The following is a 24,255-nucleotide window of genomic DNA, read 5'->3' as shown; positions in this document are numbered from 1 at the left end:
GATTTTTTTCAGTGATTCAGTTTTTTGGGTGCATTTCTAATGTTGAATCGGACACTGATCTGAAAACCAGATTGTGTCTGATCTGGTTCTAAAACCGATTGTGATGTAATGAACACTGTCTGCGTGCTCGAGCTGACGTTTAGCTGTTAACGCCTATGTAGCATGATGCTAACTGTAGCTTGGCTCTGTGTTTGGTATGTGCATGCCGTATTAGCGCTCACTTTAGCATGTTGCACAGCCGTGTGCACCACATTCTGTACACGTGATGGTGCATGTGAATGTTTAAAGGGGCATTTCACACAAACACCAGGTTTTGTGATGAAGCCACGCCCCCTCTTGTGACTGAAGCCCTGCCCCTCTGCTAGCTACCTTCTGTTCTGCTACACTGTGAATGCATGTATAAAAAAATGACAGGTAAGTCAGAATAAAAACCTGAAAAATATCTAACTGGTTCTGGTTTTAAAGTTACACTGAATTTTTTTCTTCATTTTGTTAGTGTTTTGTCCATTTTTACCCAAGGCCATCAAATATGGCCATCGGTATTGCGAAGACTTTGCATTCATCTGTCCGTACTCAGTATAACTTCAGTCTTATTACTGCCAGTCTTCAAATTCACAGGGACCATTCTTGGGACACAGACCTTGAACAAGTTCAAAAATGGCTAAACTTGATCTATTTTAAGAGGTTAAAAATTCACATTTTGTTTCATTCTGTTCTGGTTTTTTGCTAGCTAGCTGTTTCGTTTGTGTGTAAATAGAACCTCTTTGTCATATATTATGTAAAAACTAGCAAGGAATAAATACGTCAAAAACTGAAAATGCTTTTTTTTGGAACCTGATAACACCTCTGGAGTGATTTACAAGACATTTCGCCAACGTCAGCGTGCACGCCAACTTCTGCTCTTGTATGCACACAAGCACGCCCTTCTACAGGCACCATTAAAATGTAAATATTGTTTATGATTGATTGAATAATTGATTGATAGAGGGGCTTTATTGAACATTTACAAATACGTAAGACAATAGGGTCTTAATAATTAATGTAAATAACAATAAATGTATAATTAATTTCTATATGTGTGTGTGTGTGTGTGTGTGTGTGTGTGTGTGTGTGTGTACGTGTGTGTACGTACACTTTGCACTGGGATACCAATTAAAAAGCTGCAAATTATAAAGAAGAACATTTTAGCATTGCATTATATTTTAAAATGTTCTGTTCAATTAAATGCTTCATGTCTATTTAAAAAATTTCCATGAAAATTGTAAAATATTCTTGATGACGCTCCATGTTCTATAGGGGGCATATGTTTTACTTAACATCGTCAAATGTTATTTGATGAGGTGGCTCCATCCACAATATAAATATAACGCAATGCTAAAGTACCCTCGGCCGTATGAGCATAAAAACAGGAAACAGAATGTGACATTTTGACCACTTAAAATTGGTCAAAGTCAGCCATCTTTGAACTTTTCCAAGGTCTGTGTTCCAAGAGTGTTCCCTGTGATTTTGAAAACCCTGGCAGTAAATGGACTGGACTTATGCTGAGCACAGACAGAAGGGTGGATGGACGGATGGATGCAAGGCCTTCACTATAACCGATGGCCATATTTTGGCCTCGGGTTAAAATGAGTTGTTTGCAGAATATTTATCGTATAGTATATTTAATGTATTTAAACAGCACTCAATGTTTATTTCCCATAATGCCACAGTTTTGGTTTCAAGAGTGCATTCCACCAGTAAAGGTGACAGAGGTTCTAAAAGCCCCACCCATTGTTAAGACATCCAATGAGATCAATTCAGGTGTGTCACCTGACTGAAGCTGGAAAAGGTTCAGTTTCAGTGTAACTTTAAACTGGAAGCATGTCAGACATTCAACTTATTAAAAAGTTCAAATCTGAGCATGTTTTTATTTTAGTATTTCTTCTAAAGCTTGATGCCCAGCGATCACCCACAAATTTTAATGCATTTCAAAGTGGTTTGCTGCAATCACTGCGTTTTCTTGAATTATTTCCTGGATACAAAATAATCTATAAAATGTGTAAAATAATCCAAGAAAAAAAAAAATCCATATATATACACAAAATTTAGGGGGTGAGCTAGCATAACTTGCCTAGCTATTACAATGATTCAGCAAACCATTTAGCTGTTGTCGTTAGTGTGTAGTTGTGTTAAACAGCTGTAGTTAATTTGAGATCAAATGATGCATATTATGCTAAACTGTAACATAAATAATTTAACCTTGTAGCTGCTACATTACGTGTTTTAGCTCCTCATCAAGAGCAATAGCTGCTGCGCTAACAAGTCCAAGCTTCCTGTCCTGCCTATTTAGTGACAATCATCCAAATTATACATAAAATCACTAAGAAGCCATGCAGCATTTTAATTTAATCAGTAAACAAATTAAATGTGAGAAACATTAGGAAAATACTGTCTTTTTTATGTACATCTTCTCCTTACATGTTCTTTCTGAAAGAACAAAATGTTAACTTTGATAACGTTTCAGGAGCAAAGATTCTGAGACATAAATTATGTTGCAAGCACAAAATCACAATTTTCTAACAAAAATTAAACACTTATGAGGCTGTTTCACCCAACAAATTAGTAATGTGAATTTTAGTGACAGGTTTGCTTAAACTGGGCGAGGCAGGAAATTATCACAGATTTTTGCGGGTTGTGTAGTAGCATGGAACTAATTGCAACATTTAAACATAACCTTACAATAGTGATGTTAAAATCATGAACTGGGGAGCAGGCTGATGTAGGCAGGCTGGTGTAAACATTATGAGAATACATTCTTTAATTATATGTTTGCTTTCATGCTAGCTCCATGCTAACTTTCTGAGCTGGCTAATGATGCAAATTTTTTCTTAATTAAGGTTGATAGCATCAAAGGACAGTTTATTATGAAGTTAAATAACAAATTTATGTTTCCAAGTTCACCAACGTTGAGCTTGATAGAAAACGTTTCAAAAGATTCCTCGGGCAAATGTCGTGATCGCAGCAAAAACATCGGAAATAAAATTCAAATGTGCTTTTGTCATCTTTGTATTTCATAGGAGCAAGACAGCTCTTAAGAAACGGAAGCTAACAAGGTAACAAGATGATTGTTTTTTTTGTTTTTTTTTTATGATGATGATGATGATGATATTGTGCTAATCCACTAGATTAATGCATTAAATCCAGATAACCAGTTAAAACCAGAAACAAAGATCAAAATAATTTAGATTTATAATATTTAATCAACTTATCCTTGAATAACTAACAGGACTGAATTTAGCCAACTGAAAATGAATGTTACATCACTAAAATGCTTACTATTTGCTACCTGGATTAACGTATGAAATTTATGCTAATGATGAGAGTCATTCCAGAGTCAGATGGAAATCCTGATCTGATCCAGAATCTGTTTCAGTGATAAAAATCTTATCATGCAGAATTTCAAGTGTCAACTGTTTTCAAGTGATGATGTCATAAAGTTATGTGTTATAATGTTAACATTCTGATCAGATATATCGGACCCTCCCTTCGGTGACGGTGAGGCATTGTGGGATTTTAGCTTATGTTTTTGTCTCTAGTTTGATATGATTTTTGAGTTGACATAAATATCATCAGCTGTTAGCGTTAGCAATGTTAGCAAGAACATCAATGACGGGGATATCAGTTGAACTTTGTGCCGCAATATATCGCTGATGTTCGCGAGTCAGGAAAGTCTGAAGTTTAATGGAGAACGTGGAAAGTGCAAACCTTTGCCAACATCTGCATCCAGTCTGCGCGCCGCGTGAACACACAAGCATATTTCAGGTGGATGCCCTAGTGCAACACGTGAATGTCAGAGGTCAGCGGCTCTTCTTTCTATTCATCGCTGTGGAATGTCGTCAGGGTCAAAGGTAACCTTTGTTTGTTCTTCAATTATAGATGACAGCGTGATGCTGAACACGAGGTCACACTCGCGTTTGTTTATGGCCTCTGTCAACTCAAATATTTACAGATTAAAAACCATCAGAGCCGCCAAAACAAATTAATGACTCATTTTCGTTTGTACCAAGCTAAACATTTACTCTTCACTTTAAAAATATACATAAAACACAATTACATGTGTATATTTTTAATCATTCTAAATAAAAAATAATTAAAACGTTCAGAAAAATTTAAATTTCCATGTCAAATAGTTCAGTGAACCACGATGCAGAACATAAAAAAACCCGACCTGTCTGTGTGTGTGTGTGGGGGGGGGGGGGGGGGGGGGGGGGGGGGGCGCTATTTCACTAAAGAACAGATAACACCGAAACCAACATCATCCCACAACATGCCGGATGGTTTCAGCTCCACCAACTCCCAACAAATCCCTGACCCAGATCCTGATAAATCTCAGACCCTGCCAAAACCCAGGTCCAGACCAGAGCAAATCCCAGAACCTACCAAATCTCTGACCCAGACCCTACCAAATCCCAGAACCTACCAAATCTCTGACCCAGACCCTACCAAATCCCAGACCCTACCAAATCTCTGACCCAGGCCCGACAAAATCCCAAACCCTACCGAATCCCTGACCCAGACCTGACCAAATCTCCAAAACAAACCCTACCAAACCCCAGACCCAGACCATACCAAATCCCAGACCCTACCAAATCTCTGGCCCAGACCATACCAAATCCCAGACCCAGACCCTACCAAATCCCAGACCCAGACCTGACCAGATCTCCAAAACAAACCCTACCAAACCCCAGACCCAGACCATACAAAATCCCAGACCCTACCAAATCTCCAACCCAGACCCTACTAAATCCCAGGCCCTACCAAATCCCTGATCCAGACCCTACTAAATCCCAGGCCCTACCAAATCCCTGATCCAGACCCTACCAAATCCCAGACCCAGACCCTACCAAATCTCAGACTAGACCCTAGCAAACCCTCAACCTAGACCTTAGCAAATCCCCAACCTAGATCTTGCCAAATATCCAGACCCAGACCCTACCAAATCCCAGACCCTGACCATAACAATGTTAGTATTTAACATCAAACAAACAAATGTAACTAAAAAATGAACAAGTTTTACTTCATCTTCAGGTTTCCTTATAAAATCTTTTTTTTTTCTACAGTCCCGTTCAGCTGGATGATTTTGAGGCTTATTTTAAAGAAATGGGCAAAGATTCTGCGTACAAATTCTCTCTGCAGTTTGAGGTACTTTCTCTTTTTCTACCTGCATTGCAGCACTTTACTTTTCATGTCAAACTTTTTATTTTTTATTTATTTATTTTGTTTAAGTAAAACATTTTCTTCTTCTCTCTGACACCTTTTTAAGCAGCCACATAAAGATTTTTAGTGTCATTCTTTGATTTTTGTTTCTAAATCTGTGACTGCAGGAGCTGAAAACAGTTGGACTGGATCTTTCCCATGATGCAGCAGACCTGCCGGTGAACAGGCCGAAGAACCGATACACCAACATCCTTCCCTGTGAGTCCTTGATCAATCAGATGCAACTTACAACATACAAAACAATCATTTTAATTGACCTCGTGCTGATTTGCCAATTCTGTAGACGACTTCAGTCGCGTGAAACTGATGTCCATACACAACGACGAAGGTTCCGACTACATCAACGCAAACTACATACCCGTGAGTACGCCTGGAAAACTTTACAGTACTTCTACATCAATGTAAAGTATATACCCGTGAGTACGTCTGGAAAACTTTACAGTACTTCTTCATCCACACGAACTACATACCCATGAGTACGCCTGGAAAACTTTACAGTATTTCTACATCAATGTAAAGTATATACCCGTGAGTACGCCTGGAAAACTTTACAGTACTTCTTCATCCACACAAACTACATACCCATGAGTACGCCTGGAAAACTTTACAGTACTTCTACATCCACACAAACTACATATCCGTGAGTATGCCTGGAAAACTTTACAGTACTTCTACATCCACACAAACTACATATCTGTGAGTATGCCTGGAAAACTTTACAGTACTTCTACATCCACACAAACTACATACCCATGAGTACGCCTGGAAAACTTTACAGTATTTCTACATCAATGTAAAGTATATACCCGTGAGTACGCCAGGAAAACTTTACAGTACTTCTACATCCACACAAACTACATATCCGTGAGTATGCCTGGAAAACCTTACAGTACTTATACATCAACACAAACTACATACCCGTGAGTACGCCTGGAAAACTTTACAGTACTTCTACATCCACACAAACCACATACCCGTGAGTACGCCTGGAAAACTTTACAGTATTTCTACATCCACACAAACTACATACCTGTGGGTACGACTGGAAAACTTTACAGTACTTCTACAGCCACACAAACTACATACCCGTGAGTACGCCTGGAGAACTTTACAATATTTCTACATCAATGTAAAGTATGTACCCTTGTGTACGCCTGGAAAACTTTACAGTACTTCTACATCCACACAAACTACATACCTGTGAGTACGCCTGGAAAACTTTACAGTATTTCTACAGGAGTAGGGGAAAAACTACAGAGGATCTTCAGACAGCACAAAATCCCAGTTTACTTTAAACCGGTTTACACCTTAAGACAGAAATTAGTTCACCCTAAGGACAGGATCCCTAGTTACAAACAGAGCAATATATTGTATTCTATCAGATGTCAGGAAAACTAACAAACACTACATAGGTGAAACGAAGCAACCTTTACACAAAAGGCTATACCAGCACCGCAGAGAGGGCACCAGTGGACCTCAGTCTGCGGTTCATCTCCACCTTAAAGACACTAACTGTTATGTGTCGGACGCAGCTCGGAGAACCGACCAGCGTTTGAAGGACCCAATATGAAATAAGCAGAGCACGGTACAAAGGCTAACTGAATTTAATACATAACAGTGAAAATGTAATAACAGAAAGGTGCGGCCTGGCGTGGTGCGCTCCCAGCAGCGCTAACGGTCCGGAGCCAGAAGCTGTTTCGGACCCAAGGACCCCGCCGACACCCCCCAGGTGGCCGCAACAACCGAGTCTCAGGAAGTGTGCTGACGAGCGTGAGACCTCACCCCCTCCTCTTTCACAGACCGTGCATCAAACCTGGACATTCTCAGCGTCCGCTGCTGATGAGATGGCTCCCAAGACGACGATCTCACCCGTCTGGTCACAAGGTCGAGTCTCTGGCAAATACACACTGTGCACTCCAGTCTTAAATGCCAACATGCTCCAATCCAGCCAGATGCACCTCAGCTGTGAGTCCTGACGAGTCGCAGGTGATCAGGGTGAGGTCCTGACAGCCTCAGCAACACAGCCACTCAGTCCCAAATGCACGCCACCTGGGAGGAAAACAAAAAGACAAACAAACCGGCAGCCAGGCCCCCCCCAGCCATATAACACTAACCACACGTTTGAGGACAAGGAAGTTAAAATATTAGCCAGAGAGAAGAAATGGTTTGAGAGAGGGGTCAAGGAGGCATTCTTTGTGAAACGTTTGAAACCCAGCCTTAACCGGGGAGGGTGTCTGAGACACACTTTATCCCCTGTTTACAATGGGGTACTCAGGTCAAAGGAGTTTCAGTCTTTTGTTCATGGTAATGAGTCATTCACGTCATCAAGGGAGCCATCAGAAAGGCATCCATCCCATCATTAGAGGGACAGCTGTCCTGCCATTAGGAGGGTGCTAACTACAGCACAATAGTTGCTAATTAGAGCTATTGTTTAATCACAGGCCTATAGCAGTCTGCCTCTCAGTAGGAGGGGTCTGGTTAGGTTTAAAACTCCAGCTTTTGTTGGCTTATGTTTTATTCTTCTCTACAAGAGTCAGACAGAAGTCAGACTTCCAGAGCAAGAATTTTAGCTGAGGAAGCTTCTGCGATTTGAAGCGAAACATCCTCGGATCAAGCAACCCAGTCCAGTCGAAGATTCAAGCTTCTCTACTATGGAAACCACCTGGACAACTGAGAGCCTACATAGAAAGTATTTCTACAGCCACACAAACTACATACCCGTGAGTATGCCTGGAGAACTTTACAGTATTTCTACATCAATGTAAAGTACGTACCCGTGTGTACGCCTGGAAAACTTTACAGTACTTCTACATCAACACAAACTACATACCTGTGAGTACGCCTAGAAAACTTTACAGTACTTCTACATCCACACAAACCACATACCTGTGAGTACGCCTGGAAAACTTTACAGTACTTCTACAGCCACACAAACTACATACCCGTGAGTACACCTGGAGAACTTTACAGTATTTCTCCATCAATGTAAAGTACATACCCGTGTGTATGCCTGGAAAACTTTACAGTACTTCTACATCAGCACAAACTACATACCCGTGCGTACACATGGAAAACTTTACAGTACTTCTACAACAACACAAACTACATATCTGTGAGTACGCTTGGAAAACTTTACAGTACTTCTACATCAATGTAAAGTACAAACCTGTGAGTACGCCTGTTAAACTTGACAGTACTTCTACATCCACACAAACTACATACCCGTTAGTACGCCTGGAAAATGTTACAGTACTTCTACATCAACACAAACTACATAGCCGTGAGTACACACAGAAAATGTTAGAGTACTTCTACATCAATGTAAAGTACATACCTGTGAGTACGCTTGGAAAATTATACAGTACATTGACATCCCAGTTGGCTGTAAAAGTGATGATTTAGTATTTTATGTTAAGGTGTGAATGTACTCAAAATTTTCAGTTATTAAAATTAAATTTAGAACTTTTAATTTTGATAGTTTTTTTAGTTGTTGCATTAAAAGTCTGAATTATTTTCATTTTATGTTAAAATCAGAAAAAGATTTAAAGACTCTGAATTGATTTTCTCAAACGGGAGAGATAATTCTCATGGTTATTAATTTTTTTATTCTCAGAATGTGTTTTTTGTTGAAGCTCATTTTCCATCGTGTTTTGTTGAATCGTTGTTTCAGGTTGCTGTCGTCGTTTGTTTGCTAACATTGTGTGCTTGGACGGTTTTTAGGGCTACAGGTTTCCTAAAGAGTACATCGCCACGCAGGGGCCGCTGCCCGAAACCCGGAATGACTTCTGGAAGATGGTCCTGCAGCAGAAGTCGCCCATCGTGGTCATGCTGACACAGTGCAACGAGCGCCGCCGGGTGAGAAACCTCAGACGACAACTTCAGCTACTGCAGTCATTCTGCACCATCGCCATGACATCAGCAGGAAGTTCCAACATCATTTTCAGCTGATGTTGTCATAAAGGCAGATCAGGATGTGAAAGTTGTTTTAGATTGTTGTTTTTGTTTATGATCCAGCGTGAGTCCATTTGTGATCGATGGTACGTTTGCAGGTGAAGTGCGATCACTATTGGCCATTCACTGATGAGCCCGTGATGTATGGAGAGATCAGCGTCGAGATGCTCTCTGAAACCGAGTCGCCTGAGTGGACAGTCAGGAAGTTCAGATTGGGATACGTGAGTTATACGTGATCCTAAAAACAATAAAATAAATAAATTATGGCACACACCTGTGGGAACACATTTTCTGCTGTCGCCCCCTGCAGGCTGATGAGACTCGGGACGTCCTGCATCTCAACTACACTTCGTGGCCAGATCACGGCGTCCCCACGGTCAACGCCATCGAGAGCATCCTGCAGTTTGTTCACATCGTCCGTCAGCAGGCCAACAGGACTAAAGACCCCATCATAGTCCACTGCAGGTCCGGACCAGAACCAACAAAATTGACAATTTTAACTTTGGCCTCGGCATGGTCCTAGAGGAAGCTATGTTGTTAGCCAAATTTGAAATGTTTTGACTCCTTGTGTGTCTGGATCATCAGTTTAAATTTGGTTATACATAGCTGTCTTCTAAGTGGAACCCCAACATTAGCATTAGTATGCACAGTAATGCTGTCTAGCTAATGTGTACTAACACATTTTCACAACATCAGCGTTATGCACCAGAATGGATGGCTGTCTTTATGTGTAAAGATGCTAGTTTGAGGATTAACCACTGATTAAAGTCTGCGTACAACACTTTACATACGTTTACATTAGGATAGTTAGCATGACAGCATTTGTGTGTTGGATATTTACATAGCATATAGCTACTTAGCATGCTAACTCTGAATGCGTACATAGAATATCTATTAATTAGCATGTATTGTTAGCATGTTCAGCTTTAAACACTTAGGTAGCGTGATGAAATACTAATGTTTGTTATGTTAGCGTGCCAACATTAGCAAATTATCATGTTGATGCTACTGTATTTTGCAGCTGATGTTATTTAAATCGTGATTACCATCTTGGAGGGAAAGAACAGGTCACTGTGGTTAGCGCTGCTCGTAACTCATTAATCCCATTCTTTAATATTGACTCAAATTCCACTGTCTGTCTCTGAGGAAATGTGGTGGTTTCCTATGCCTGCAACAAGCGGACAAAAAAAATATTTATTTTACACATTGTCTACAGAGCTGGAACGAGCTACAGGATTAGCAGCAATGTAGCTGCCTTCAACATGTTGTGGACATTTACTAATTATTAAATGTTTAATAGCCATCTTAATTTATCTCAGCTAGTGTCAGATTTTGTAGTTTAAATACATTTCAGAATTTTTTCTGTATTTTGCTTTCGAGTCTTGTTCTTCGCAGACTCAAACAAACAAACAACAAAAACAGGTTAATTTTGGCTTCTTTCTAAACTTTAGAGTGATTTTTATTGGGTTGTTAATCATTCCAACACTTTGTTTTGGTTGTTTGTGGAAGAAAAGTTCACATTTTAAATTCTTCAGATTGTTTGACTCCTGAATGCCAACTAGCACCCTGTGGTTTAGCGTCAGCGTTTACTGATTTTAGAGATGATTGTTTGTGTTCTTGCTCTCCAACACGGTGATGCAGAATCTATAGTCAAGCAGTTCTATGGCAGCAGAATTACAATGAGTGTGAAACCTGGTGGTCATATATTAACTTCCTGTTAAAAAGTTGCTCTGGTTATAATTCCGTGACCGTAGAATTACCCAGTAGCATGCTAACAGTTAGCTGTGCTAGTCAGATTTGGACATTTCAAAACACAGAGGCTGCAACGTAACAGGAAGTGACACTTTTTTACAGTAGTAGCAATTATGATTCAAAATTTAAAACAGTCATAAAAAGTGACGATGATGATGTATTTTCGGCTAGTGCCTGAAGGTGTCGCTGTGCGCGTGTTTGGTTTGTGTGCAGCGCTGGAGTCGGCCGGACGGGGACGTTTATGGCACTGGACCATCTGATGCAGCACATCAGGGAGCACGAGTTTGTGGACATCCTGGGAATGGTGTCAGAGATGCGATCTCACCGACTGTCCATGGTTCAGACCGAGGTCAGACCCAATGCACCGCAAACACACAAAAAGCAGTTCACACGAACCAAAGATCCAGATGAGCTAAACCATTTTATTTATTTTTTTAGAGTTTATCAATTAGTTGAATTGATTTTTTAAGAGATTGTCAAAGAGTTGACATGTTTTTAGGGATTATTAATACAGTTTTTAGAGATTATTACATATCATTTAGAGATTGATATTTTTTAGAAATTATTAACCTGCTACAGTTTTTCTTGGTTTTTTAGAAATTAGCACACTAAACTTTTTTTTTAGATTATTAGTGCACTAAATGTTAGAGATTATTAACGAGCTAAACTTTTTTTGATATATTAACAAGATTAACATGCTAAACTCTTTTTGGACATTAATAAAATGCTAAACAGTTTTTAGACATTATTAACGAGCTAAACAGTTTTTAGAGGTCACTAATACGCTAAACTAGTTTTTAAGATTATTCATGTGCTAATCTCTTTTAGAGATTATTGACGTAAACCATTTACTTTAAGAAAATTAGGCAAAGTTTTTTCGTTGTTGTTGGTAAATATTTGGTGATGCTGTTGGACAGAATGTTAAAGTCAAATATTTTAAAAGTATTGTAAAACCAGTTAATCTAGAAAAACCATTAGGAACCCCACTCCCTCCTAATGAGTCCATTTAAACTAAAACTAGTTTAGTTTCAAAAACACTTTGTTTGCATTTTTAAACTAGTTTTTCACTGAAACAGTTTACAGTTACTGTATTAAACTGGTTTAACAGCAGTTTATAACTTTCACAAAATTGAAAAGGAAAAAAAAAATCTTTTTTTAAACTGACATGTAAAAAGTCAAAATACAAAAGTTTTTTAATCTTTAAATCAAAACTTAAATGTGCATCAGGTACTTTTTGACACTTTAGAGATGTTAAAAAGACCAAACAGTAGAAGGTGCTGACTGCAGTGACATCTTCCCGCCTGTAGGAGCAGTATGTGTTCATCCATCAGTGTGTCCTGTTAATGTGGCAGAAGAAGAAGCAGCAGTCCATCACCAATGACGTCATCTACGAGAACGCCAGCAAAACATAACGTAGGTAACGCCAGAATAATTAATGGCCCAGTCAGTAATTGGACAGACGCCACCACATGGTCCAATCAGGAACATCAGAACCGGTTTTGTTTGGACTTTCATCGGTCAGATACAACATAAACTATCCGACAGGATGATTCAGTTTGTGAATTATTATTTTATATACGAGTCTCGACTGAGTCCAGAGAAGAACTCTGCAGGTTCCTTTTATAAAGACTCCTGGTTCTGATTTAAGTCCACTCATGGTTCCGGCGACATTTACCGAAATGAGACGTCTTCAACAGGCTGCAAAGATCTTCAACAAGTAAAATGTCAGGCTTTGTGTTTGGAATGTGATCATCCGTCGCGCTGCTTTATCCCAAGTTTAGGAAAACGGGAAAATAACTCGCAGCATCCAGATTTATTTTCCGTTTTTGTCCAAATATTTATGGACCTGTGTCTGTCTTTCAGGCTGCCGAAGAGTTCTGCTTCATCCTCCGTGTCAAACACAAAACAACAGGAAAAAAAAAAAGGTTTTAATTTTGTGCGTGTCAAAGGTCAAAGTCTGCCTTAAGGAGCCTTCACTAACGTTCAGACGCAATCCTGCTCTCTGATTGGACAGATTCTCCTCCACGCTGAGCGACTGGACGACATGAGTCAGCCAATCGTCAGTTTTATTTTTCGTTTTTTCTAATCTCAGGTGCAGCTGGAAAAGAGGCCAACGAGCCGGATTCTTCCTCCACTCCGAACGAGCGCGAGCCTGATTTCTCCCCCGCCCACTCGTTTAAACATGGACCAATTAACTGCCAGGACGAGAACACGGAGGAAACCTTCTGCACCGCCAAAATAAAATGAGCACAAACATCAGGAGGATGATTTTAAGAGTTAATTCTACTCTGATTTTTTTTTTTTTTTCAGCAGATCTCCGTCGATCAGGTTTATCGCGTCACTTCAGTCTATTGCTAACAGCGTCCACGTTCTTCACTGTGGTTGGTTGTTGAAAACCAGCAACACAGTAAACAAAACAAACAAAAGGTATGAATGCCACAGAAGGTCGACTGTTTTATCAACAGTTTTTTTTGTTTTTATCACACGGCATATTTTAGCAACATCTGAACAAATCCACCAACTTGAATTTCACAGAATGTTTTCAGGCAACGTAGGAGTGTCGCATTATTTCCTTACATGAAGTCCTCCACTGTAGCCAGCAGGGGGCAGATGAGTGCTTGTGCTTCTCTGGCTGAGAGCTGCCAAGTTTCCATGGCAACCTCGTGCCACTCATTTCAGAGACACGCGGTGAAATCATTATGGACAAGCATTTTTTTTGTTGTTGTTTGTTTTGGTGATGTTCGGACTGGCTTAGTTGTTTCCCGTCATGCAGCGTTTATAACGTATGACACGCTACCGCTACATGTTAGCATAACTCAAGAGTAAATGTCGAAAAACCCTAATTTTAACGGAGCACAAAATTCTACGTTTAGACGCATTAAATATTTTTTAACTTGAATGGTAAGATTGCTCATTTGGCCTGCACTTGCGTACGTTGTGTCCCATGATTCAGTTCTTAGTGAGAATCATAAAAAAATAAATAATAAAAATAAAATAAATAAATAAAAAATATTGTATGGTTTGTACATCTGAACCCAAATTTGCTGTTTTTTATTCCAAATTTGACCAAATGTTTTCAGTTTTGTGAAAATGGTTTTTCACACACACACACACACACACACACATCTAGACTCCGCCCCTTTCTACAATTGCATGCTAAAATTAATGGAATCTTTTACAAAATTAGACTTTTTTTAATTATTAGAATCAGCTCCACCACATGTTCACCATCACAATATATATGAAAAAAACAATTGGAGTTGTTGGCTCCACCCGTTTTTCCCATCTGAGCGTCCACGTGACTTTAAGTCTGTGATGTAGTAAAAAGGATACATGTCAAATAATAAAAAAAAAAAAAGAAAATTATAGAAATGTTGACTCCAGTGAGATTGAAGCGTTATTGTTCATTTCTGCTGAATGTCGGAACTCGTTAAAGGCCGCGTGGATGGAAAACCAGCCGCCATCTTTACTTGAAACATTTGCTCAATCTGCACAAAACCACAAATTGCCAGTGTACGTTTAGGCGCACAGACACGCTTGTAGGTTTGTTTATTTGCACTGAACCTTTGGCGCTGCTAATAAAAGAACCAATAATGACTCCGCCCACTTCCACCAGAAGTTGAAACTCTTTCAAATGTGACAAAGTGAACAAACTGCCAACACGCCGATTTCTTCTTCGTGTGCTTCAAGTTTCAGAAATGCACTCAGAACTTCAGAACTGACCACAAAAAGTAAAAAAAAAAAAAAAAAATAGAAAAGAAAAAAAAAACCTCACATTCAAATATAAATCTCACAAATACATTTGACCTGTTTTATTATTATTATTATTATTAACAAACAAGGTTGTTGCAAAATCTAAATTTTAATAGATGAAAATATTTCTCATTTCATCACAAGTAGGGGGCGTTATAAGATGTTTTGGTTGATTTGGATTGCAATTAAATTACATGTCAATTTGCTAAATTCATCTCATTTCCACCACTTTTCTGGAATAGGATCACCATGGCAACAGTTGGTTGTTTTTGTTTTTTTTAGAAAATGTTTGTAATTACAAATAACGCCTCAGTATTAAAATTTGTTATTGCACAATGAAAACTGCCAATGTTTTTATAGCACAGATTTTTATGCGTTTGTTAATTTGTTTTAATCACGTGTGCTTAAGACAGATTTTTTTTTTCCTCTTCGTATTTCACACCCAAAATTTATATTTAGGTCCACAAATGTGTCAATTCACCTAAAATTAAATTGTTGTGCTTTCATTTTTGTTTTGTAAATTTGTGATAGCACCTAATAAACCCGGACATTATTCTGGGATTTGGTATTTATATTTTGAGCTGTTAAAAAAAACAAAAAAAACAAAAAAAAAACAAATCGACCTTTGGGGCCCCCTGGTGGCTGCAACCGGCTCTGTGTGTCTCTGAGTGCATTGTCTGGATACTAAATTATCTCAGCATTTTACAAGCATCACTGTTAAAATGTGCAATCCGTTTTTTATTGTTAAAGTTTATGATCATCTGTTCAAGATTTTGACAAACATGAAGCGTGAAAGAGAATCCACGTTTATCTTTTTTTTTCTGACTGTAGACAAAGTTTACTGAGCAGACAAGCCGTCCGTCGTAATTTAACCAAAATGTTTTACAGTATTCACGATGTGCAGGGTGTTGTCAAAATAAAACGTCAACTTTTTGTTTTTTAACACAGAAAAAAACAACAAAAACTACAGATTTAACCTCCATTAAATGTTTCAATTTTATAGTTGTATTTCAATGGAAAACTTGTTAGGTTTTCAGACTGTCAGTTTTATTTTTTATTGGCACATTAACGCTTAAATTTCCAATAGTGACATTTTTAAAATTATGTAAAATAAAACAGCAACAGACGAGTTTATTGGCAGGTTAAACAAGGTGAGCTGCTGTTCAAGTAAAATAATTTCAGAGTTTTCATGAAAAGTGCCAACATACACAATGAAGCTAAAAAATGGATCAAAATATGAAACCATTTTAATTGAAAACACTTTTGTTCAACAAACGTGGCGACTGCGGCGTGCAAAACGCTAAGATGTGTTAGCGTTTGTTATTTTGACCACACCCTGTTTGTATGTTGTACAATTACAAGTGAATGTTTTGTTGACTTTCAAAAGATTTTGCTGCAAACTGAGAATCTTGTTCCGGCGCCGCGCTGAGACTTTGTCGCCACTTGATCTCAAACAGGTTTGACTTTTGGAAATTACACGTACTGTAAATAACGTTTAGCGTCTTTCTGCTTGTCATGATGCCAGTTCTTGTGGGAATGACTTTGTTGCTTTTTTAATAATCGTTGTAAATGTGACTCATCGTTAACGTGAGCAGACGCTTCGTTGCACAGCTGGACGTTTGGAAATTGTTGACTGTGAGCGCCACCATGTGGACACGGAAGAACACACGTTGATTTGACTGTGTGTTGAGGGGGGGCACGGACCTTGTTCAGCACTGAACACTTTTTTCTCTTCGTGTTTGTCGAGTCGAATTTGTTCGGCTTTGGTGCCATGTTCTCGTGGATTGTGTCACTTCAGATTTGATGTGCAATCTCGGATCAACTGTCGGTTTTTATGTGTGTGGAACAAAATAAAATGTTGCAATGGTCAACTTGTGGTTCCATTTTTAAACACAGACGTCACTTCAAACTGCAAAAATTCAAGCGTAAAATCTGTGGTTCAAGTCCGACGACTTTCTTTCACTCTGCTGTCAGACAGCGAAACACCTGAGATTAAAAGTGAAATGAAAAATTTTAATTTGCAAAAAATTATTCATGTAAAATTTTATTCAGAAAGTCAAGAACACTAATGTTAACATGAAAATGAGCAACAGGCGAGTTAAAACCATGCACATAGGGGGCGCTGTTTTACCAAATTGCATAACAGAATTCTTTGTTCAACTTTAAAATAATTATCCTGGAGCTGCACCTGTTTTATGTACTGCAGAGTTTGCATTCGATTCCTGCTCTGTCACCATCATTCATGTCATTGTACACCGTCGAGCAAAAGCTAACACACACACACACACACACACTGTGTATTCAGTGGGACTTTTAAAGTAAAAACCTCAAACATCTAATAACGATATGTAAAAGTAAGTATTAATTTAGTCACCTTTAAACATTTTCTGTCGGACTGGCGCCGCCTCCAGGGGGAGTCGTAGAATCCGGAGAGAAGCACCGTTGATATTTAGGGTGGGGGTAAGATATCCTACGACAACTTCCACCCGGAGGGGAAGATGTAGTTACACCAGGTCTCAATAACCGATACAGAACTGAAAACGTTCTTTTACTTCAGTGTGTCAAAAATGGCAACAAAAATACTTTTATTTTTGAGCTTTTTAAATAAAATTTTATATATATATAGGCTGACTATTGCAAAAGGAATGTTTGCATATTTCTAATTACATATTTTGTTGACAGACATAATTACTGATTCAATCGATTGATTTGCAATTACACAAACTCAATGAAATAAAATGTTTATTGCAGATTTATGTGGAAAAGGCACCATGAAAACAAAATATCGCACTAATACAACCCCTGGCAATAATTATGGAATCACCGGCCTCGGAGGATGTTCATTCAGTTGTTTAATTTTGTAGAAAAAAAGCAGATCACAGACATGACACAAAACTAAAGTCATTTCAAATGGCAACTTTCTGGCTTTAAGAAACACTAAGAAATCAGGAAAAATAATTGTGGCAGTCAGTAACAGTTACTTTTTTAGACCAAGCAGAGGGGAAAAAAAAAAAATATGGAATCACTCAATTCTGAGGAAAAAATTATGGAATCACCAAAACTAACACCTGCATCAAATCAGATCTGCTCATTAGTCTGCATCTAAAAAGGAGTGATCACACCTTGGAGAGTTGTTGCACCAAGTGGCCTGACATGAATCATGGCTCCAACATGAGAGATGTCAATTGAAACAAAGGAGAGGATTATCAAACTCTTAAAAGAGGGTAAATCATCACGCAATGTTGCAAAAGATGTTGGTTGTTCACAGTCAGCTGTGTCTAAACTGAACTAAATACAAACAACAAGGGAAGGTTGTTAAAGGCAAACATACTGGTAGACCAAGGAAGACAAAGCGTCAAGACAAAAAACGTAAAGCAATATGTCTCGAAAATCGAAAATGCACAACAAAACAAATGAGGAACGAATGGGAGGAAACTGGAGTCAACGTCTGTGACCGAACTGTAAGAAACCGCCAAAAGGAAATGGGATTTACATACAGAAAAGCTAAACAAAAGCCATCATTAACACCTAAACAGAAAAACCAAGTTACAGTGGGCTAAGAAAAAGCAATTGTGGACTGTGGATGACTGGATGAAAGTCATATTCAGTGATGAATCTCGAATCTGCATTGGGCAAGGTGATGATGCTGGAACTTTTGTTTGGTGCTGTTCCAATGAGATTTATAAAGATGACTGCCTGAAGAGAACATGTAAATTTCCAGTCATTGATGATATGGGGCTGCATGTCAGGTAAAGGCACTGGGGAGATGGCTGTCATGACATTAATAAATGCACAAGTTTACGTTGATATTTTGGACACTTTTCTTATCCCATCAATTGAAAGGATGTTTGGGGATGATGAAATCATTTTTCAAGATGATAATGCATCTTGCCATAGAGCAAAAACTGTGAAAACATTCCTTGCAAAAAGACACATAGGGTCAATGTCATGGCCTGCAAATAGTCCGGATCTTAATCCAATTGAAAATCTTTGGTGGAAGTTGAAGAAAATGATCCATGACAAGGCTCCAACCTGCAAAGCTGATCTGGCAACAGCAATCAGAGAAAGTTGGAGCCAGATTGATGAAGAGTACTGTTTCACTCATTAAGTCCATGCCTCAGAGACTGCAAGCTGTTATAAAAGCCAGAGGTGGTGCAACAAAATACTAGTGATGTGTTTGGAGTGTTCTTTTGTTTTTCATGATTCCATAATTTTTTCCTCAGAATTGAGTGATTCCATATTTTTTCCTCTGCTTGGTCTAAAAAAGTAACTGTTACTGACTGCCACAATTTTTTTTCCTGATTTCTTATAGTGTTTCTTAAAGCCAGAGAGTTGCCATTTGAAATGACTTTAGTTTTGTGTCATGTCTGTGATCTGCTTTTTTCTACAAAATTAAACAACTGAACATCCTCCGAGGCTGGTGATTCCATCATTTTTGCCAGGGGTTGTATTTCTGCCTAGCATCTAGAACCTTCTGACTAAATACTTTTTTTTTTAAAACTTTAAGCTTTAATCAGCAGCAGATAACAGTAGCTTTTTTTAAAAAATCTTTAACAATGATTTTTTTTTCTTTTGCTTGTTTACAATCAAACTGATTATATTCGAAATTAAAACATGTTTCAACAAATCAAAGCGACTCGGAACAAACTGAGCTAAAAGCAGTCGCAGTTTTTGACTAAATGTTTATAAAATATTTATGAACAAGTTTTGGTTGTTGAATGAACTTTTACAGATTTTTTTTTCCCCAAACACCATTAAACAGTTTGTCCCTTTATATGACCTGACAAAGTTAGAACAATGTAGCGAACAGCACGCTGTTAGCTAGCTAGAGCTAGCAAACAAAATTACAATTCCAAGAAGAAGAAAAAAAAACAGCTGTTTATCAAATTCATGAGAATTTGGTTGGTCAAAGAAAAAAAAAGTGATCTCACAGTCAATCTTTATTTTTTAAGACATTTTAGTAAATGTTTTGAGTCAATTCAAAATTATTTCATGACCAAGAAGTGTAAATTGTCCTTTTTACAGAATCTGTATCAAATGAAGGCAAATGATAGGAAATAGTCAAATCATTTTCATTTACAACCTGATAGTTAAAAAAATAAAATAAAATAATCAGCTTGTGACAAATCACAAGACAAACCACCAATCACATGAGGTGTCTTGTTGCTGTGGGCGGAGCACGTTTATCAGTGGATACATTCAGTGTTCACAATCAGTGTTGTACAAGAACAGTTCTGCCATCTACAGGCCAAGTGTAGTACTGCAAAAAAAAAAAAAAAAAAAAAAAACACCGTCGTGTGTGCCACAGGATAAGGGGGCGTGGCCAAGACAAGAATACTATGTGCTCGCTTACGTGCAATACCTGCATCAACCACAGGCGGCAGTATAACAAGTTAACATCTGAGAATCTCTGGAATGACTTTGTAAATGTGTCCAGATTACGAGCTGTAGAAAAGAGTTCATACTCCAGGTACCAGAACTATATGGCTTCTGGGAACTAGTCCAGGTTTCGGTCCCACTTTAGTTTCCACCAAGACAACCAAGAATGTTATGAGGACATGTTGCTACATGAATCACTACACTTTAGTTTGCAAGCTCTGCTCCAGTGGCCCCTGGACCAATGAGAAATTCAGTTACAAATGTAACAAAAACCAAAACCCAACCCGAGTTCCACTGGTGCAATGAGTCCCTTTTCAACAGTGGTTCTTGTTCTTGCAGTGGGGGTGTGCTGTCAGTCTGGTGGACAAACCAGGAACCACAAACATTTTTGTAACTGAAACCAACGATTCCACCTTGAAACATTTTGGCCTATGAGCTGAGGGAACAGGACGCCACCATTAAAGTCTGGAGAGTTCCAACAACTCACTCTGACCTTTGACCCTGGAGACACAAAGTCTCACTTTGTTTCTTTAGTCGCCGTCGTAAAGTTATCGTGTGCAAAAAAAGAAAAATAAAACGTGATCAACCATTAATTCTGTGTTTACAAATAAATTAGATTTTGATCATTTTTACAATAACTTAAACTAGAAAATAAAAAGTGGAAATATTCTCTCAGTGATAAAAAAAAAAAAAAGCACGTTTTGTTTTTCCTGTACAAATCAAGATGTTAATACTGACAATCTGAGCGTCACAAGCATGGCAGGTATTTCTGTGCCCTTCTGGATGTGTTTCTATGGCGACGAGCTCAGGACTTCCTGGCGACGCCGCATGAGCTCCAAGAAGTGGGCGTGGTCGTTCGCCGCCTGAGAACCAGAAAATAGCAGGATGAAGGTTAAAAAAAAAAAGGGGGGGGGTGGAGATCAGTGCACGCTGCCTTCATCAAAAGACTCCACCCCCGAGTCACAGGTGGAGGCTGCAAGTTTCTCCTGACGCCTCCTCATCACCTCCTGAAGCTCCGAACCCAAACTTCTCTGAGATGCAGGGGGGGGAGAGCACAAGGATGGAAGAAAGAAAGATGAATGACAGGAAATAAAAATGATTAAATGTCAGAAAATCTGCAGCAGAAACTAAGCAAAGCTTCAGACTACATCAGCTGCAAGCAAAGGGCATTATGGGAAATGAAGTCTTATTTCTGAAAAAGCAGGAAGAACTCCTGCTTTGCCCCCCCACCCCCAAAAAATACCACAACACTTTCAAATCAGATAGTGTTTGCATAGAAGTACACAACATTTAATAATTAGTGCACACAAATAAGCAGGAATACTCACCTGAAAGTGATAGAGCCTGAGAAAATATGCAGCTGGTTTTCACATTATTTTACACTAAAGTGGTTAAAAAAAAGGAGGCCACGTGGTGCACAACAACTATTAATTAGTTCAAACATCACTGATCCCGACTTCACAAATTAAAAAAGTGTTTGGTTTAACTTTGGTGCCCATTATTAAACAAACTCATCTTATTGACACTGAAGAGAAATCTAATGAAGAATGTAAACTCCACACAGGAAGAACTGAAACCACAACATTCTTACTGGGAAGCCAGAATCCAAACTACAGAGCTACCATGCTGCTGCACCAGGACAACAGCTGTAAACAGTTGTCAACAACACACATAAACAACGCTAATGGATAACACCCACACAATCACTTGTGTCTGTTTAGATGTGACGGCAGCCAGAGAAGCTCTTTTTTTTTGGGGGGGGGGGGGGGGGGGGTTAGAGTAAGGGGACCTGGATGGTGGGGTCAGAGGTCAACACATGGTGAACATTTTGGTTTGGGAGGTTAAGGAACCGGACTGTACAGCCACAGCAGGTAAATACTGAACGCTGCTACACAATCAAGGTTTTTTGTCTCCTCCTGCTGGCCACATTCACAAATTCAGGAAGAAATTTCAACCAAATAACTTTTTTTTTTTTAAACTAGGCAGCTGTTTTAAGGTAAAACTCATTCATACACTGAATGTGAAGTTAAAAATTCACTGCTTCTAATTTTAATGAAACAAAGTTATTCACACCAAATGATAAAATGTCATCAGCAGGTCCGACATTTATAGATTATGGTCTTGACCAGCTTCTTCTTACGTTTATGGTTCTAATCTCCAAAATGATGAATCATATGTTTGAGAAAGTCCAAATCAGTGTGACGGAAAGATCTCTGGAAGGAAGTTAAGCAAGTTTGGAATGCAGCTAGCAGAACAGAGCGGTGGACATCCGTGGATGCAGATGATACCTTCATGAAGGTAGGAACAGAAGATCAAAAGGAGGCTCAGAAGAAAACCTGCAGGTGGGAAATAAGACACCAAACACCAAACCTTTCCAAAGGTGGAGGATTTGAAAAGACACAATAAAATCTGCAATCGACACAAACCTCAGACTTTATCACAACGAGAGAAGGAATTTTGAAAGGCTTAGGCCTCGTCTCCATGACAACCATTACCACATTAGACGGATTAATTTGTCAAGGATGTGGCGCGATTTGTGATTCCCTGGTTCTTAAAAACATGAATCGGACTGGTTGACACAGCAACATAATAATAATAATAAGTGGAAGTAAAAACCTGCTTTGGAACAGGTTTATTTCATTTAAACAATATTAGGTGAAATCTGCCCAACCACTGGCTGGTTAGGGTCAGTTAATACTGTGCTGCTTCGGTTGGGGGGTATTAGTAATCCCACTGTATTAACTTTTAATATTTGACTTTAACAGGTCTCGCTGGTCTGAATATTAAGGAAATAAATGATGAGCTCATTAAATCAGTGGACTAAAGGTTGTGACAATGGGGGGGGAAACATTTGTCACTTTCTGCTGATGAAATTTCTCTTACTCAGATTTACTCAAATTATCTTTTGGTTTTATTTCATCCTTGATTTTGATTTTTCTGCCGTGTTTAATTTTGTCATTCATTTGTGAAGCTGAAGGAAAACTATAGCGCCCCCTAGTGTGTGTACAGTTCTGCAGCCCCTCCCCTTAGCCAATCATCCAATCACAGAGATGCTCATGTAACTACACTTCAAATCAAATCCTCAGTTGGGTTTTTCAGAAGCAAATAAACCACACTGGCTGATCCTGGATCAGCAAGTTGATTTGGGATCTTTTAGGTGGTTGAGACTGTTAATCTCAGCATGATTAAAAAAAAAACAAAAAAAAAAACTGAAGCTTTATTATAAAACATTAACGTTTTAAAATCCTGTGGAGGGGAAAAAAAAAAACAACTACAAACTGCTTTTATTAACTGAAATCTTCATTTTCTTGACCCGAGCCTTTTAAAATAGAAAATTTCATTATGAAAAGATTTTTGAATAGTTTGTGTATCTAAAAAGTATCATTTTTGTGAAGAAAGTATTAAGAAACAGCAACATAACATACAATTGATGACTGAGAAAATTTAATGATTGGATTGATTGTACAAATTGAGACGTTTTACGATGTTGCCTATTGTATATTTGCAAACTGTTTTTCTTTTTACTTTCACTTTTGATACTCTGTGTGCTTTTTACCCTGTGTGCTGCTATTACAATGTTGCTGGAACCTCAAATTCCCAGAGGGAGTCTCCCAAGGGATCAAAAAATTCTATCTAATCTAGAAACAAACATTTTTACACTTAAAAGCTGAAAACAAAGACTTCATTGTTTTTTTAAATTAACATATTAACTGATTTGACTTCATGCCACTAAAAATCAGTCAGTCAGTCAGTGTGACACCAACCTCGAGCGCAGCCTTCTGCACGGTGACCTGGCTGTAGACTCGAGCCCCGTCGTCGGGACAAACGGTCTTCAGCTCGTCCTTGTTGAGTGAGAAGAGCTGAGCTCCGGTCAGGACGCCGAGGCTGCTGATGGTGCTGCAGAGACGACATGAAGAAAAAAAAAAACAAAAAAAAAAAACATACGATGTGATGAAAGCACACAACATCCACCAATCAGACGCTGCCGTATGATGTCTCCAAACCGTCTCTGTGTGCCAGCGTGAGAATCCTTCTGATCAGGAAAGTACATTTCCAGAACTGATTCTGCAGGAACACGCTAAGAACGCAGGCTGGTGCAGGTCTTTGGAAGGAGTACCAGGTTTGAAGAGGAACTGTGTGAGAGCTACTTTACTAAGTTCTTCC

The 24,255-nt window shown here is 38.8% G+C and overlaps 2 protein-coding genes across 2 annotated transcripts in view; one reads left to right on the top strand and one right to left on the bottom strand.

Annotated features, from left to right (window-relative positions):
* The window catches only part of ptpro (protein tyrosine phosphatase receptor type O), a 44,919-nt gene extending 28,336 nt beyond the window's left edge, over positions 1 to 16,583 (top strand). The window contains 10 exon segments of the mRNA XM_034163919.1: positions 3,057 to 3,092; positions 5,100 to 5,181; positions 5,364 to 5,454; positions 5,540 to 5,616; positions 8,977 to 9,111; positions 9,306 to 9,428; positions 9,518 to 9,672; positions 11,173 to 11,308; positions 12,267 to 12,372; positions 12,823 to 16,583. Coding sequence (XP_034019810.1) covers positions 3,057 to 3,092; positions 5,100 to 5,181; positions 5,364 to 5,454; positions 5,540 to 5,616; positions 8,977 to 9,111; positions 9,306 to 9,428; positions 9,518 to 9,672; positions 11,173 to 11,308; positions 12,267 to 12,371 — 940 coding nt within the window. The 3' untranslated portion in view covers position 12,372; positions 12,823 to 16,583.
* A 3,277-nt stretch (positions 16,584 to 19,860) lies between these two features.
* eps8a (epidermal growth factor receptor pathway substrate 8a) overlaps positions 19,861 to 24,255 on the bottom strand; it is a 32,274-nt gene continuing 27,879 nt past the window's right edge. The window contains 2 exon segments of the mRNA XM_034163918.1: positions 19,861 to 21,122; positions 23,856 to 23,988. Of these exon segments, the coding sequence (XP_034019809.1) occupies positions 21,012 to 21,122; positions 23,856 to 23,988 (244 nt within the window). The 3' untranslated portion in view covers positions 19,861 to 21,011.

Source organism: Thalassophryne amazonica, chromosome 22, assembly GCF_902500255.1.
Source record: "Thalassophryne amazonica chromosome 22, fThaAma1.1, whole genome shotgun sequence".
Taxonomy (NCBI): Eukaryota; Metazoa; Chordata; class Actinopteri; order Batrachoidiformes; family Batrachoididae; genus Thalassophryne; species Thalassophryne amazonica.
Note: the sequence above shows the minus strand (reverse complement) of the source record. Positions and strands in the feature narration are given on the sequence as shown.